Here is a 17106-nt window from a genome sequence, read left to right on the forward strand (position 1 = left end):
TCACGCCGGGATGGTTGGAAACAGAATGACAACTCCAGTCTTTGTGATGTAAGTTTATTTTCCCTTAATCTTTCTGATGCAAGCAAGAAACAAAGAATAAAAATGAAGAGACAAGGCATAGGAGTTAGTTGATTTTAGGCATATTTCGTTCGGTTTTGCTTCAGGCAAAAACATTATTTCTGTCGTTTCATAAAGGGTGTGTTGTGGATCTTCTTGCAAGACATTTTGAGAACGATTGAAAATTTGGAATTTATTGGATAGTTTGGAAATTTACGACCAATTGTGTCGGTACCGACCGCACAGCAGCCAATTGTTCGGACCAGCGGTCGGAAGTCACAGTTCAATTTGGATTATTTGTAAAATGGGTGTAGTGGTAATTTGCTTGTTTTGGGATCACTCATAAGAATACAATGAAAATGACGTTCTATCTGGCGATCCCCAGTCAGAAAGTGTCCATGCTATCCACAAATCTAGATGTAGTCGTTCAAAATCTAATTTTTTGAATCAGAATATATACAATATTTGAATTCTATTATGGTTTCCAAAAACGAGAAAGCAGCTTAAACTCTGACTTTATGCTCTTTATTTGGCATTTCCGTTTAAAATCCACCGACTCTTCTTTTTGTTTATCTCTCTTTATATGTGTATATATTAATAACTTTTTCGTTTAGTTCTCTGTGATTTGATTTGTTCAATAAAGATTGTGTAATTAAGAGAAAAAGTGTCTATGCTTTTCCGGGTGGAACTCTCACCAGCCAATCGTATATCAGATTTTCTGCGTTGCACCTTTTGATTGGCAACCTCTTACTTTTTCCAGGTACATTATTTTTTTTACTCGGGGTTCGTTTTGCATTATTTTCAGTTTAGTGGTAGAAATTTGTCGCATGATTTTTGAGTGCTTTCCAATATTTGGAAAATGAACGACAACTTGATCGTGTCTCACAGCATTTCAAACCAGTATATTGTGTGTCAGAGTTTATTATTTAGCTTGAAAATTGGCCCATGATTTTTTTTGAAAGTGATTGTTTTACTCGGCGTTTATTCTTCCTATGTTCATTCCGGTGGTTAAAAAAAAATCACCTCTCCGATTTCGGACCACTTCCGTGGTGGTACTTTTAACATTTTGATGGACAGATTCCTCAACCAATCATCGCGCTCTTCACATACTGGGGACAATTGAAAATGGCGTAGCTCACTTGGCTGGACGCAGGGAGGCGAAAAGGGGACATTTTTTGGTCTCCTTGTCCCTCTCCCACAATGCCGAGTGAAAGGTTTTCTGCTATGGCGATATCCTCGACATGTTTTAGTGGAGAAAATGAGAGGTGGCCCGGCAGAACTGCCCGTGTCACCGTAGAATACGAAGACGCGGACCAGCCATTGTTAAGCCTCAAAACATCTCTGCAGCATCCACACCACCAGGAGCACTCCAAGGTCAGACGCTTGCCTTTTCCCCCCTCCACCAGTTCACTCGAATTCTATTTAATTATTCAGCTTAAAATTCTCTGATGCATTTATTTTCTCACGCTAAAGTATCAAATCTCCTTTTTGTCATATGAACTGAATATTTGTCCTCTCCTGAGTGAGTCAATTTCGGATGATATCCTCTTAATAAATGTACATATCAAAGTATGGACTACAGATATTTTGGAAATGCAGTAATACTGTTAGAATTTAAATGTAGGATACACATTTTTTCCAGAAACGGATACAGTAAAAAACAGTTTTAGATATTCACAAACAATGATCTCAAATTATAGGATGGAGGCACTGGAGAACACATCTGATCCACACCAGAGGAATGTGCTTGAACAACAACAACCACCCTCTCCTGGGATGAAGAAAAATCATAATTTTCCATGGAGGACCAGATTTTTTTTGATTGGGGGTGGGGTGGGGGGGGCACTCTCCCTGCCCCAACGCCTGCCATCCTCTTGTAACATGTCCGTGGTTTGGACCAAGCCTGTGGACTGACCTGGAGCTAATACAGCAAGTTACACTCATTCTTAAAATTATTATGATTATTTGTTCTTCTTTTTAATTTTATTACAGAAATTCCACAAACAGAAGTCAATCTGATATATAGATTATGAGATAGAAATTATATAATTAACCATTTATCCGTACATTATGGTGAACTACATGGAAAATCCCTGTGTTAGTATTTTGGGTGTTTTTTTTTGTTTTTGTTAACAACAAATGCGTCGCGAAATGAGTGGGCTAACCTCATTTGTCATTTGGATGTCCTTTAAATGACGACTGGTCGTAGTCTACTCCGTACAAATATGAAGCACATAGTCTAAGACATGCAAAACTGTAGCAAGTGTGATTTTCATCTTTTTTTTTTGCTTTCTTAGAGAAGGATGAGCAGCAGGTTCAGTTCATTTCGAGATATGTATGAGTGTCTATATTTGGGCTGCGACTAACAATTGTTTTAATCGTCGATTTAATGTGGTGATTATTTTTGTTTGATTCATTCAACTGGAAAAAAAAAAGCTAATTTCCATACCGTCATTCAAAAACGGATCATTATTTCATATAAACGTAAATTGATTTTATTGTGGTTTGGTTTTTGGAAAGAACAAAGATAATGAGTTTGCTCTCATGGAAGACGACAGAAATTGGACATTGCAATTCTAAAGAGTTGGACGATTTTAAGTGATTAAGGGATAAATCGATTATCTAAGTAGTTGTTGATTCATTTGGTCATCACAGTTAGTCGATTAATTGGGTTTGAGTTTGATCGCAAAATAAATCAAATATTTCCATTGAGGATCACAAAAAAATAGTTTGTCCAATGTGAAGTGTTCAAAATACGTCCTCGTTTGAAAACAAAAGAATCCTCTGCTTCTACTGTTATTTTCAATGAGGGGGGAAAAAAATGCAATTCAGTAGTTAAAAAAAATGTGTACGATAATTGAGTCACACACATTAGTATTGATTATACCGATTTAGGTATAATAAATAAGTGTTCAACTTTTCGCATAATGCATGTTCTATTTATGATGCTAATTTTAAAATAAGATGTCTTGTTTGTCTTATTTTATTCATTTGAGCATGATACCGTAAAGAGAAATTGTCATGCTAACATTTTAATAAGTAAAATTAAGCCATCATAAAAAAAAGCAAATTTTTAGTTGGATAAACAGGTATGTTATGCTAATTTTATGACGGTATAGTCAAGAAAACAAAAAAATTGTTGTATTTGTGTATATTAGTTTAATGTCATTTTATTTGTCCAAAATTGAGTATGAATAAAAATACATTTGATTTGCATTTATTTCAATTCGCACTCAAATAAAAGTAAATGATTTGCTTCGGTGGATGTATTTTATCCTCTGAATATTATCTTAATGAATTCACTTGAAAGAAAAAAAAAGATAAATTTTATTTTATTTTTTTTAACAATGCAAATTTCAGTATCGCTAAAATGTATTCCTCATCGTCATTTCAGTGCAGTTAACACAATAAAAACTTTTATTTCCGTACGTTTGTCGAAAACGAAAAACTTTGATCGGGCAGCGTGCAATATTGCATCCAAACATGTCACCTTGTTGACTGATGCTGTGTGTATTTATATGATATTGTGAAAAACAAACAAACAAACAAAACAAGTGACACGTTGTTTGAAAAGCAACAAAATCACCAACGTCTTCCATTTAAAATTTGTATAGTCTCATTTTAGTCTTCTGCATATAGATGCTCATAATTAACATCATATATAGTCGCCATATAATGCATGATGCCTGCTTTAATGCAACGCAGATGAATAATCTCCCCGGAAAAAAAAAAATATACATAATAAAAAACATTTAGATGCATGATTCACCCTTTTCCTTTCATAAATGCACTCGAGCAACAAATAATTCCAATAATAGCACAATTGAATCAAAACGATGGGACCGAAATGATTTTCCGAAGGATTTTTCAGCCCTTTTGCGACATGGTGTTGTACATACGTGACGTGTAATCCAGAAAATTGTACAGGATTATTGAGGTTAGATTAGCAGCAATAAATGCATGATTTCCGGCTCTCGCTTTTGGTGGCGGAGGCGCAAATGCCTGATTGCGACTTTCTGTTTTCAAAATAGATTTTGTCAGGCATCTCCTGTCTCGTTGTGTTTCTCAGGAACGGAAAACGGTGTTGGGGTCAATTTTGAGATGCGCCGGAAAATGGAAAATCTACCAATAAACCTTATTTTGAAAATTTGACGAAAGAAAACTACATTTCACTCTTAAAAAAAAAGGGTCAATCTGACCCGGTTTATCAACTGTCCAACCGATTTAACTATCCAGAACCTGTAAGGAAAAGGGGAGGGAATCACGTTCAATGGAGCTTTAAGTAGGTTTCTTTGGAAACGGTCTTCTACCGGGTCAATTTGACCCAGTGCATATTTCATTCAGTTGAATGCATTGACTTGCCGAATTCAACCAAAAGTGTCCCCAAAAAAAGTAAATATGTCAATGAAGATTGTTTCTAAGTGAGTAACTCTATTAATCGCCGTTTCAAAATCCGATAACCGTTGTTGTTTTTGTGACGTTTCAAAAAGAAATACGGTACTTTAAAAAAAAAGTATTGATTTAACTTTTAATCAGGTCAATATGACCCTAGGCATGTTTCATAATCCATGTCAGAAATGCACCGGAGTGTTTAAAATCTAAAGATGAAGACATTTCATGCCGAAAAACAAATTTAACATGTCAATGGTATGTTAGGAGATGACCTCAAGGGTCACTTTGACCCACCAGTGAACAGGAGGGTTATATGTGTTATTGTTTGTTTTGGTGGGGTTCTTGATTGATACACAAGATTTTTTACATGCTTCAGAACGTCCAAAGTCATTTTCCAAGCACTTTTTCTGCCTTGCACTGTCAACCACCATCCTGTGTTTATGTATTTATTCATCATGCCTTATTGGGGACTTATGACATCATGTTTCAAGTCAGTAAGTACTAAAACTAAAAAAGATGATGCATGATTTTTTTTTTAGCAGACCTGATTGTAATGCATGCAATAATCCACAAGTGTGTCATACTGTGTGCGAAGGGGAATTTGTTCATATTGTAGCGAGCATGTTGTAGCTTTCCCAAATGGAAACCATTTCTTTGTTCACCGAGGTGTACAAACTATGCACTCCGCAACTATGAGGAGGAAAACGGGCATGCTTATTAATGTTCTTGTTCAATGGTTTTGTATGACTAACAAAAAAAAATGTATTCCTCAAAACTCAGCAATAGTAATGAGAATAAAATGCAGCATGGTGCCAATTATGAGGCCTTGTGTGTGTATTATTGTGACCTTTGACCTGTCTACACTGAATGACTAAAACCACAACAGAACTCAGGTGGTCCCACAAGTGCGTACGCCCTCTTTTAAAACCTGTCCGTGTGTTTTTTTCCATTGAACCGATCACATTTGAACCCGGGGTAAATTGGAGTCGGCCAATCCCCAAATAAAGTTCAGCTGTTCACGTTGGTGATCTTGACATTTTTGCACTGGCATCGTACGGCATATTCATTCATTCATCTTCCGAGCCGCTTGATCCTCACTAGGGTCGCGGGGGTGCTGGAGCCTATCCCAGCTGTTTTCGGGCAGTAGGCGGGAGACACCCTGAATCGGTTGCCAGCCAATCGCAGGGCACACAGAGACGAACAACCATTCGCACTCACACTCACACCTAGGGACAATTTAGAGTGTTCAATCAGCCTGCCACGCATGTTTTTGGAATGTGGGAGGAAACCGGAGCACCCGGAGAAAACCCACGCAGGCCCGGGGAGAACATGCAAACTCCATACAGGGAGGCCGGAGCTGGAATCGAACCCGGTACCTCTGCACTGTGAAGCCGACGTGCTAACCACTGGACTACCGGGCCGTACGGCATATTATATCCATTAAATGTTTTTTTTAAAGGCCAATGCTGATTCCAATATGTGACAGAAACGAACTGCAAAAACCCAACTAATCAGAAAAAAATTGAGATTAATATTCAATATTTAATGAGAAAAAATCCACTTTTTTTTTTTGGTCACCTAACGCTTGCGGCAATAGAATATGAATTACAAGCAAAACATTTGACTGTTTCACGATAATTTTTGTCCTTTCGTATTTGTTTAACTTTACAATCGGGCGAAAAATGTGCAAAAATCGGACAATTTTTTGTGTTTTAATGTCATAATTATTGTCTTATTTTGTAATGTAAAAAACAAATCAATCCATTTTGGCGCATATTTAAAGAGCTAATACTGTCTGATTAATCAGTCTGGCCCAGCCGTTTATTTCCAGTGGAACTGAAAAGAGCTGGCCGAGCTTCAGTGAGTATTTGTTGCAAGCAAAGGGCTGTTTTAATGAGAAAAGGTAACGGGCCGTCATACATGACACATCGTCATAAAGACATAAACGGTAACAAAAACAACAATAAACACGGGCATCACTTGTCCACCTTGCTTCTGATCTTCCTTACTTCCGCCAGGCGGCTTTTCATGTCATCAAAGTACAGTTCGAACTTCCTCCCCACCTGCAACCCAACATTTTACATTTAGATCCTTTACGTTATCAAACATGAGCATTAGCATTAGCATGAAAGTCTCTTTTATTGACCTCATTGACGCTTTCCATGAGCGGCTTCATCTCAAAAGACAAGGCGGACGCTTTCATCATGGAGCAGGTGTCCAGCACGTAACTGGAGTAAGAAATTGCCATTTTAGGGGTTTGTGTGTGCACTGAACAGGTGATGCTTTATCGCCGTTACTGACCATGCCACTAGCATCTTCTGGAGGAGGAAGAGGGAGCGGGCCGCGGCTAGATGTTGCGGCGCTGCGTGCACCACTTTCCCCACTGTGCAGCCGCACTCGCTGCACATCAAGGAGCTGAAAATGCTGGGGGGAAAAAATGGTAATAATCAAGGATGGAATGTACACGGACCACTTTTGGTTTTCTTTTTGTTGAAATTCAAAAAGTTCAATGCCATCTTTGATTTCCTCCAGGCAGGACAAAATGGGTCTGAAGGAGAAAGTCTCCTTTTTTTTTTTGCTCAGCGGGACACAAACCTTTCTGTCATCAGCAAAGCAGTGAGGGCAATACCATGATTCTGTTGTCCCAAAAACATGAAGCATGTAGTCTGGAAGCTGCTAGCAAGATTTGAATGCAGCATCAGGTACCAGTTTGATGTATTTTGGGAAATGGGCAATCAACTTGAAAAAAAAACGTTGTACTTTATTTTAGACACTGGGTGATTTCACTCGATGTATTTATTTCTATTGGATAAATTCTATTTATCACGATACCATTTACTATGTCCAATTTGCAACAACATCATTATTATTTGTGTTCCTCACCAGTTAGCCAGTTCTCCTTTATTTCCACATTCCATTTCACTACTCACTTCCACGTTATCGGTGACGCCTGCAGACAAAAGCAACAAATAAAATTTCGGTGCGCCACATCTAAACGTGCTGAAAACGTTTTCTTGCCGCATAATATGATGGAGTCCAAACATTTGAGCTCCCCGCACACAGACAGGGAGTCTCCCAGCACCGTATTGCACTGCCTGCAGTGAAACGTCGCCCACCGCCCGGGTTCCAACAGCTTGGCATCGCCGTCGTCCCGTTCGGTGAGTATGGTCTTGTTAAACTCCATGGTGATGTGTTTTTATCCAGAAGCAGAAAAAGTGCACGCTGTCCGCTTGGTGTTGTTTTCCTGGTGCAGGCGGTAGCGACATAAAAAAATATATCTGGGTAAAGTTTTTTTTAAGTGAGTATTCGCTTTTATGCTGGTGTTAGAATAATGGCGGTTTTCGTAATAGAGGAAGTTCCTGCATGTAAGTGCTCTCCGATTGGCTGAAAACTTCCGAATGATTGTGTCTGCGATTGGACGAGAGTGTTCCTATTTCACCCCAACAGCCAATCACATGCGCCTCGTGACTGCGGCTTGAAAATAGAGGCCACTTCGGATTGTTGCACAGATGATCTGATCATCTAACCCACTACTGTACGTATTTCTAGAGTGCGTGCTAGTAACATTTCAACAATGCTAAGTTTCTGAACAGCCTGAAATGTAGCAGAGCGGCCAGGAAATTCATTTTCGAACGCAACCACGACAAACGTCCCTACGCTGTACGAGGCATTTCGGCAGACGTGCCCAAGTGGACGACACCTTGGTGGGGGCAACATGCCTATTAAAGTCGACGCATGTACATTGAAAACAAATCATAACTTTTCTTTTCTCGACTGTTTTTAACGAGGTTCGCGTTATAGTCAATGGCAAACCAATATGCTATATTTGACTAGTTTTATTCTTCCAATTCAGCACTGAACTTTTGTAATTATACTTTAGGTGGGACGTTTTTTTTATGTTCAGCCATTAAATATAATGAAGCAGTGGTATAATGCAAAGGTTTCAAATTAATTATATTAATAGTAATAGTGCTACTAGTCTTGTGGCTATATTTTTTATTTCATTTGAAGAAATCATTTGTTTTGAAGCATTTATTTTTCATTATACAGTGTTCAGTCGTTTCTCTTTTTCAAATGTTTTTTTCTTCCTTACTGTATTACACAAAGGTGAGATGTAGGCTGTATTTTTTTTTCTTTAAGTGTGAAAAAAGCAAGGTCTTTAATTTTTTAGTTTTTAATCTGAAAAAAACTGGTAGCCTGGGGTTGGAGACCTCCATGTGGACGCAAGCTGAATGTTCAGGCAGTTTGTGGGTGTGTGTAGACTCTACACTGTAGAGTCACTGGGTGTGGACATGCCTGTGTAGATATATAATGAGTAAGCATGCATGTTGATTCAGAAGTGCAGCAGGCAGGAACAGGCACGGGGGCAATGGATACCCAGCAAAAAGTTACAATACTTCGAGAGGGCTTCCTGGTGAAAAGGGTAAGTTTTGAAGACACAATTTTCTTGTTGTCACTTGTACAATCTCCTCTTCAAGTGTGTTTTCCACCAGGGTCATCTCGTGCACAACTGGAAAGCGCGCTGGTTCGTGCTGACGCCAGACAAGCTTACCTACTACAAATACGACGGCGGGAAAAGAGACTCATGTCAGCGGGGGAAAATCATGCTGAAGGATTGTGTCATTACTTGCCCCTTCCTGGAGTACGACAATCGACCTGTGAGTCTCTGGCCTTGAACTTGACACTTTTTTTTTAATGTCCTCGCACTGCTATATGATGATCGTGTTGATGAAATGATTGCTGCATCTGAAAACACTGGGCATGGCCTTTAATATGACGTATGACACGATGTGGTTTCCCGCAAATCAAAAATCAACACTGTCTCAAATCTGTATCACAATATCGAGATTCGGTTTGTGATGAACAACGTCTGCTTTACACCGCATAAGCTGCAAGCAGTGCTTTTTAGATTGGAATGTCTTTTTTTTCTTTTTTACCAATATGACGTGATATATCGTAATTTCCTTTGCCTTGAGCCAGCTGACTGGATGCTGAGTCAGCATCTGCTAGAGTCATTGTGATGACATCATCACAATGAGATCATTGCTTATGCTTGTCGTGCATGAGCTCACTTTTCATCTCCATCCGTTTTGAACACCGCTTCTCCTGAACATGGCCGAGGGGGTGGTGGTGTTCAGCTTTTGTGGAATGTTTTTCAAGCATCAAATTCACCATGAGAGTATGTGACACCCCTCACCCCCCCCCCAAAAAAAGTATTTTGTTTGAACATTAAATATCTTGCTTTGTAGTGTATGCAATTGAATCTACCGGTAGGTTGAAAAGGAATTGCAAATTATTGTTTTTTTTTATTTTTTTAAATTTTCTCATGTCCCACTCTGTCCCATTGTTGTATGGTGTTCCACAAGGTTCAATTTTGGGGCCCCTACTGTTTTCATACAATGTTCCAAGTTCACTGGAATCTGAATTTGCGTAAATAGTGAGTCATGTTCTGCCGAAGCCATGATGTTACTGTTTAACCCGCTGTTCCGTCTATGATTTCATCGTAAACATTTCCAAATGATTCTCCTGTATTATGACTCATAGTGACCAGCCATGCCCACTGGGATACGTTGTATTTGTGCTGCCTTTTGCAGTTGGTGTTTCGGCTTCAGACCAAGAACTGCGTAAATCACTTCCTTGAGGCGTGTTCCCGGGAGGAGCGAGACGAGTGGGCCGGCGACATCGCGGCAGCAGCGGACAAATTGGAGGCCGTAGCAGACGCCGATGGGGATGGGTCACTTAGTATCAGTCCGTCAACATCAGAAGGCTCGCAGCCACACAACATCAACCTGAGGTGAACTTATCGGTGCTTTAAAGTATCCAAGTCCCTTTAAAAACTGGTTGAGTCATTTCAGATAAAGACTCAACTTACTGTAATTGCTCTTTAAAGGAGCCTGATTCTTGCATATGTCCATTTAAACGTGACTGATTCTTATATATATACAGTAGGTCCTTAAAATAGTACCTGATGTGCTCCATTTTGTTTGTTTTTAAAAAATGCATGATTTGTTGTTGTTGTAGCAAAGTGCTGGAGGCTATGTATGACGTTCACAGCGGAATCAACATGAGCAACCACGTGGAGCAAGGACGCATGATCTCCAACTGCTTCTCAGGTTATACGCAGTCACAGTTCTTACATACGGCTGCTTTAAAGTAGCCAAGTTGGCATTCGTATATTGGCTCTGTAAAGTATCTGATTTCTTCTAAAAAAAAGCCGAACGGTATGATTCCCGCGTAGGGTCTGCAGTGGTGGACTGGTTGGTGTTCATGCAACTGGCGCTGACCCGAACCGAGGCGGCGACGTTGGCATCAGCCCTTCTGGAAGAGGGCTTCCTGCGCACCATCGGCCTGCGGAGCGTGGTGGCGATGCGCACTGCCGGCCTCAGCGAGCTCTTCCTGGATGACTCCACGGCGCTTTACAGCTTTGTGAGTAGCAAGGAGGGGGCTTGATCCGTCCCTTATAATGCAAATGGAGTAATACTGGGTTACAGAATCAGAATCAGAATCATCTTTATTGGCCAAGTATGTAGAACACACAAGGAATTTGTCTCCGGTATAACACGCTGCACTAGTATCATCGTAAACAACAAAATCATTGAACCATTTTAGAGTATACCAGTAGTTTTGTAGTACCATTTTTTTGTAGTACATTTCTTGTGATTGCTTATTTGGGCACTCAATACATGTTTTTACGATTGAACAATTTTTTGTTTAAATTTTAAGTGGCATCCGTCAGGGAAGTTCTTGAGTTGACTCCACATTAGGGGGCAGTGCCACACCAAATCCAGCTGAGGTTATTTTCCCACCCATTTTTCCACCAAAATTGAATATACATTTACTTGGGAAAAACACAAGTAAAAACATAATATTTGTCATCTTGGAAAGCTGTAATTTTTTTGTACTTTGTTTTTAAATGCTTTGGACATGGACAATTCACGCATAGTAATTCATAAAATAGTTATAAAGCCCTTTAAAAAACGTGTAAAAAAAATCCACAAAATCTTGGGCATTTAAACGTGAGCTTATTAATAAAAAATACTAAACAAAATAAATAACACTACGGGAATTTAAATAAATACATACATACGTAACACTTTTTGATGTTAATTAATTAAAACCTAAAATCATATCTTGGGCATTTCACCAATACAAGTTTATAGATAAAATAACAGTGAAATCGCACCATTGCTATTAAAAGAAAAAAAAATCTGGATACATAAATCATTGCATTGTATATCGCTCATGTCAGATGTTTTCAATTACTTTTCAAATCGTCAGTCAGACAACTTGAAGAAGCGAGGCTGCGTGAAAGCCGAGACCACGCTGTCTGCGGTGGAGCTCAGCGGTCACGTGATCAAAAGAGGCTACCTGCTCAAACAAGTAAACCCACGAAAAACAAATAGCTACCTTTTTTTGTTTTAATTCTGTTTTGAGTGAACGTGTCCCTGCGCAGGGCCACCGGCGGAAAAACTGGAAGATTCGGCTGTTTGTGCTACGCTCCGAACCTTCGTTCCTCCACTACTACGACCCCACCAAGGTGCAATAGCCAACGTTGTGTGTTACTTATTGCCTAGTAACACACACAAACACCCGCGCACTGAGTCAGTCTGTGAGCCATTTCCTGTCTGATATCAGGACGACATCAGCCCCGTCGGAGGCTTCCCACTCCGAGGCTCGCTGGTTTCCTCACTGGACGATAATGGCGTTCCCTCCGGTAAGTCTCACTGAACGTCACAGCTTTTCTTAGTAGGTAAAAAAAATTGTAACCATACACACACACACACACACACACACACACACACACACACACACACACACACCTTTGTAAATCAGCTAATTTGCAGACGCATTTCCATATCTTATAGAAAGTCTTCCCAACAGAGTGGAAGCCAGAATAGCTGCAAGGCAACGGCACATTTTGGAATGTCCAGGTGTCCAAATACTGTTTGTTCAAACTAATCTTAACAGTAAGTGATGTCCTTTACGGAAGCTTTTATACATGCAAAAGGACAGACGTTTTCAGTTCCTGACTGACAGGGCAGTACAGTATAGTCACTGCACTTTTAAGTATCATTACCTCAGGGAAGTGTTTGAGGTCCCATTGTTTTTGACAAGGGTGGCCCGGTAGTCCAGTGGTTAGCACGTCGGCTTCACAGTGCAGAGGTACCGGGTTCGATTCCAGCTCCGGCCTCCCTGTGTGGAGTTTGCATGTTCTCCCCGGGCCTGCGTGGGTTTTCTCCGGGTGCTCCGGTTTCCTCCCACATTCCAAAAATATGCATGGCAGGCTGGTTGAACACTCTAAAATTGTCCCTAGGTGTGAGTGTGAGCGTGGATGGTTGTTCGTCTCTGTGTGCCCTGCGATTGGCTGGCAACCGATTCAGGGTGTCCCCCGCCTACTGCCCGGAGACAGCTGGGATGGGATCCAGCACCCCCCGCGACCCTAGTGAGGATCAAGCGGCTCGGAAGATGAATGAATGAATGAATGAATGTTTTTGACAAAATGTACGCTCTCTTGAAGGTGAAGATGTTGTAGCTTCCAAGGAAGCTTGACCGGTTATCCAAGTACTTCTATCCACTCCCATTTTGAGTGGCGTCCCTCAGGGGAGCTTTTGAAGTCCATTTAAAATTTGCGAAACAAATGGAAGTTTGACCAGGTAATCCCAAATTTTGTTCACTACTATTTTGAGTGGAGTTCTTGATTGGTAATCTTGTCCATATGTTTTTGTTTTTTTTTCATCCCCTGATCTGAAACTGCATCAAATTTAGAGGGTCAAAATATGCAGACTTCGGGCAAAAGACAGACTCCTGTTCGGGTGCTTTTATTCACTCCGATCTTGAATGGCATACCTCAAAGAAACCTTTAAAGTCCATTTGTTTTCTTCCTGTTCTGAAAGCTTGATCAGGTGTCCCAGTACTTTTGTCCACTCCAATTTTAAATGGAGTTGCTCAGGGAAGTATTTGGAATCCATTTATTTTCTATAAACTATCAGGTAGACTCAGAGGCCATTAAGAGAGTGAAAATATTAGCAACGGCTCTCCAGATTATACAGGAAAAAAAAATCTTCCCTGTACTTTTGTCCATTGTGAGCTTGTTTCGATATATACCTAATGTTTTGTCTTCTGCCTTCCCTTATAAGGTGTCAAGGGCAACATCCAAGGCAACCTGTTCAAGATCATCACCCAATCGGACATACACTATTTCATCCAGGCTCCGAGCCACCAGGAGAAGATGGATTGGATCGACGCCATCCGGGAGCATACGTAGCCCAACATGTAGCGCTGCTATGGAAAAGTGGTGTCGCACAATATCCCGCCAGGTGCCGTCATGTAGCTCATGTCAAAAGTTGCTAAGCATAGGAATACTTCAAAAAGTCTATCATTGTTTTCAAAATACATTTTTTTGTGTGTTGTTACATGTGTTGGATATTTATTTATTTTTCAATTTTACGAGGCTAAATCCAAATATGGTAATATGGTAAATCATAGAGGCCACAGGCACTTCAAAAAAACCTCCCGATGTATTCCATGTAAATTGTCATAAAGATTCAACTTAATCTTTATTTGTGTTTGTTGGTGAGCAAAGAGCAAAGAAACGGGACGAGTCGGAACATGATGCCTGCCACTCCTGCCCCCGCAAGCCCGGTATGGCCTTCGGTGCGATGAGTCACAAACTGGCATCATTTAAACATAAATAAATCAATAAAATCCCAGCAGGGCAAATAACAATCAAGGGAATTTTATTACAGGGAAAGTCGCATCAAGCAAAAAAAAATGTTCTTGCTGTTGATAAAAAGCATTGAAAGTGTGTGGGCGTGACCTTTGTAAGATTTATGTTCAGAAGAATACACATTAGCAGAATGCGCAACAAGACTGTGTCATTGACAGCTTGACAGTACTAGCATCCACTAATGCAGTGATTCCCAAAAGTGTGACTTGAGTACCAGAAGTGGTACGTGAACAACGTTTAAAACATGAAAAACAATAAAAGATCAAATGAGAAACAGTCGCTATGCATATTGGCCGTTTCAACCATTTTTTAAAATCTAGTGCGGTACGTTTCGTACGTTATATTTTACATTTATAGGTTACAGTGGCATGCAACCTCTGCACTATTTTTTGATGAACATTTGGTCCTACTACCCTACTGTATTTTTATGTTTGTTATGGTAGCAGTTGGGGCAACAAGTATTTTTTTGTGGGTGACACCTGGTGTCAATAGTTTGAGAACCACTGCACTACGAGTACAGTATTTTTATCATCAGTGAAGGCCAGTCTAGTGGCGGCATCCCTTTGTGTGTTAGTAGTTAGTAAGCCCTATAACTTGGAAGAAAAAAAACTATCTTGTCATGAAAAACTCAACTGGACAATTTCATAATTAGCTTTTTGTGTGAGCGCAAAAATCCTCAAAGCAAAAAATATTGCAATTTGTACCAACAGTGGCTCCAGTTCACATTCTTGTGTTAGTCTTTAAGACATTGACAATCGCTACATTCAGCCAGCACGTTAGTGAAGGCACTTTGTCTTCTCCAAAGTGTGACAACTACTGTTTGACAAAACGCAATCCTTGATCTATTTTATCCAGGTACACTGTCTCCAAACATCTGTTGTTACGACGGTGGCGTTAAGCCACCTTGGTGAGTTGGACGTCCCCGAAGACACGTAACGCTGTCAGGCTGGCGAGCCGCGGGAGGCGGTGGGTGAAGCCGCACAGTGGCTGACCGTCCACTAAAATGCGGAACTGCTGGTGCTCGCATACGATCTCCATCTAGTCGGAAAGACGAACACAAAATACGCATCTTCGATAGCGATGATACCAATCGTGATGATATAAACGGTAATAAAAATTGTGACAAAGAAAGCTATTATGAAAGGATAGTGACAAATCACAATAATATTAAGTAATAATAGCTAGTGCTAACGACGGCGCACTACTATCAATAACGGCAACATCGATACGGTACTGGTAAAAATAGCACATTAGCACTGATAATAGCGCTAATAGTGATGATGGTATCGATAATAACATGATTTTCAGCAACGTTGGGATAACGATAGCGATAATGATAAAATAGTGATCATGTGACAATTGACAATGATAGCAATGAGTGTGATACTGAAAGCGATAATAGTGATAACAATTTCCAAAGCGGCAACGGCCACTAGCAACTACAAAGATAATATCGATAAGTAAAACAAACATGCTTATGATTTTACAATACAATACAATACATGCTGATTTATATAGCGCTTTCACAACAGCGGCATCTGTAACAAAGCGCTTAACAAAACAGTTAACATAAAGTAAAATAATAAACACAACACGTAACATAAAACACGGACAGTCATGCAGTTCTAACCACTTTTCCATCACACGCTTTGTTGTTTGAAGCAGTTTGAGATGAAAGAGGAGAGAATCAAAGTGTCCTTTAACAAAGCATACTAGCGATGATGATCGTGACACGATAGCGATGACCATAGCAATCGCATTATTATCGATAACGATAATGACAGCAATAAGATTAGCGATAATATCGGCAATAATTCTGCACATTTAATCCATGAATGTGATGGGGGGGAAATGTCATATTAGCATTTTATTGTATGACGTGGATTATTAAAAAAAAAAAAAGGATTACCTTAAAAGGCTCTCCGGGCGCAAACGGGAAGAAGGAGAGCGTGTTTTCGGCAGCACCCCACTTTCCTGCCAGCCGCGCGTTGCGTTGGACAGCTTTTTCCATGAAGCTGACCTTCAGCTGGAGACCCACGTCGCCTTCTGACTCCGCTTCCACTTGCTCCTCCAACTCCTCCGATTCCTTCTGCTTAGGTGCGCTGGACACCACCACCTCAATACTACACGCCAGCATAACAATATTCATCACTGATCCCGGAAGTGAAAATGTCTACTCATCTGTTGATTGCCATTTTGTTTTGGTCTTGTATCATTAACATATCATACTATGAGGAGATGCATTTGAAAAAACATTTCTCTGGTGTGAGGAAGTCACTATGCATCATCATCCTCAAATCAGTTCTTTTTTCTGGCATTTATCTGCACTTGTGCGCAATTTCTGAACCTTACTGTCAAAGTAAGTTGTTTAGATGAAAGTGACACTTTCTTGAACAAAGTCACATCATCTTACAAAACCTAAATGTATCAAATGATTCAACTTAATGAACTGCCTTTCAATTATGCATGGAAGAAGCAAATTACTCAGCGCATATTTCCCCATAAGCAACAATGTGCTTTTATAATTCAAATGCATTACATCCCTCCAGCGCCGCAGTGTGCATGCTCCCGCGGCATGTGACTTGCAAATGACCGCTCAAACACTGACCTCTTGGGTTTCTTGTCAACAATCCCCATCACGACCAGCTTCATGGAAGGCCGCAGACCGCCCTTTATCTCTCCGATGTACTCCTCCTGTGTGAGACAATGGATTAGCAGGAGAGAACAATAGAATGACATTTACCCCCCTCCACCCTTTTTTCTTTTCAATCATGATATTTCTATGGGATGTTGTTTAGAACAAACAAAATCCATTTTACGTACATTTCCTTTCTTGTCCTTGTCTTCCATTCCAGTCAGGGTGTGACGCAGTACTGTGGAGGTCTGGAGAGTGGATGCAAGTGAGGGGGACTGATCATCGCCGCCAACCC

General features: G+C 40.3%; 3 protein-coding genes and 1 long non-coding RNA gene across 5 annotated transcripts; 2 read left to right on the plus strand and 2 right to left on the minus strand.

Moving 5' to 3' along the window:
- The first annotated feature begins 722 nt into the window (after positions 1-722).
- Positions 723-5271, plus strand: LOC127615046 (uncharacterized). Its single transcript, XR_007966792.1, has 2 exons — positions 723-1431; positions 1758-5271. It is a non-coding gene; the product is annotated as an uncharacterized LOC127615046 (long non-coding RNA).
- A 1043-nt stretch (positions 5272-6314) lies between these two features.
- On the minus strand, positions 6315-7820 carry oip5 (opa interacting protein 5). The gene is made up of 5 exons (XM_052086551.1): positions 7468-7820; positions 7333-7399; positions 6751-6873; positions 6596-6677; positions 6315-6512 (listed from the first exon to the last, which is right to left on the minus strand). The coding sequence occupies exons 1-5, from the start codon at positions 7631-7633 to the stop codon at positions 6426-6428; spliced, it is 525 nt and encodes a 174-aa protein (XP_051942511.1). The 5' UTR covers positions 7634-7820; the 3' UTR covers positions 6315-6425.
- Positions 7821-8718: 898 nt separating this feature from the next.
- Positions 8719-14317, plus strand: plek2 (pleckstrin 2). 2 transcript variants are annotated; one of them, XR_007966790.1, is made up of 10 exons: positions 8719-8872; positions 8943-9107; positions 10044-10243; positions 10471-10562; positions 10688-10875; positions 11728-11829; positions 11903-11986; positions 12085-12163; positions 13587-13766; positions 14033-14317. XR_007966790.1 is itself a non-coding variant. In XM_052086545.1 (9 exons), exons 1-9 carry the CDS (start codon positions 8771-8773, stop codon positions 13712-13714), a joined length of 1140 nt encoding a protein of 379 aa, XP_051942505.1. In that variant the 5' UTR covers positions 8719-8770; the 3' UTR covers positions 13715-14015. The 2 variants fall into 2 exon arrangements, 1 of the variants encoding a protein (XP_051942505.1); XM_052086545.1 differs by lacking the exon at positions 14033-14317 and having other exon boundaries at positions 13587-14015.
- On the minus strand, positions 13988-17094 carry si:ch211-10a23.2 (Galectin-related protein A-like). The gene is given in 5 exon segments (XM_052086550.1): positions 13988-15214; positions 16086-16299; positions 16785-16870; positions 17000-17076; positions 17079-17094. Coding segments are annotated over 5 exon segments (537 nt in total). The 3' UTR covers positions 13988-15070.
- Positions 17095-17106: the final 12 nt, after the last annotated feature.

Source organism: Hippocampus zosterae, chromosome 14 (genome assembly GCF_025434085.1).
Source record: "Hippocampus zosterae strain Florida chromosome 14, ASM2543408v3, whole genome shotgun sequence".
NCBI lineage: Eukaryota > Metazoa > Chordata > Actinopteri > Syngnathiformes > Syngnathidae > Hippocampus > Hippocampus zosterae.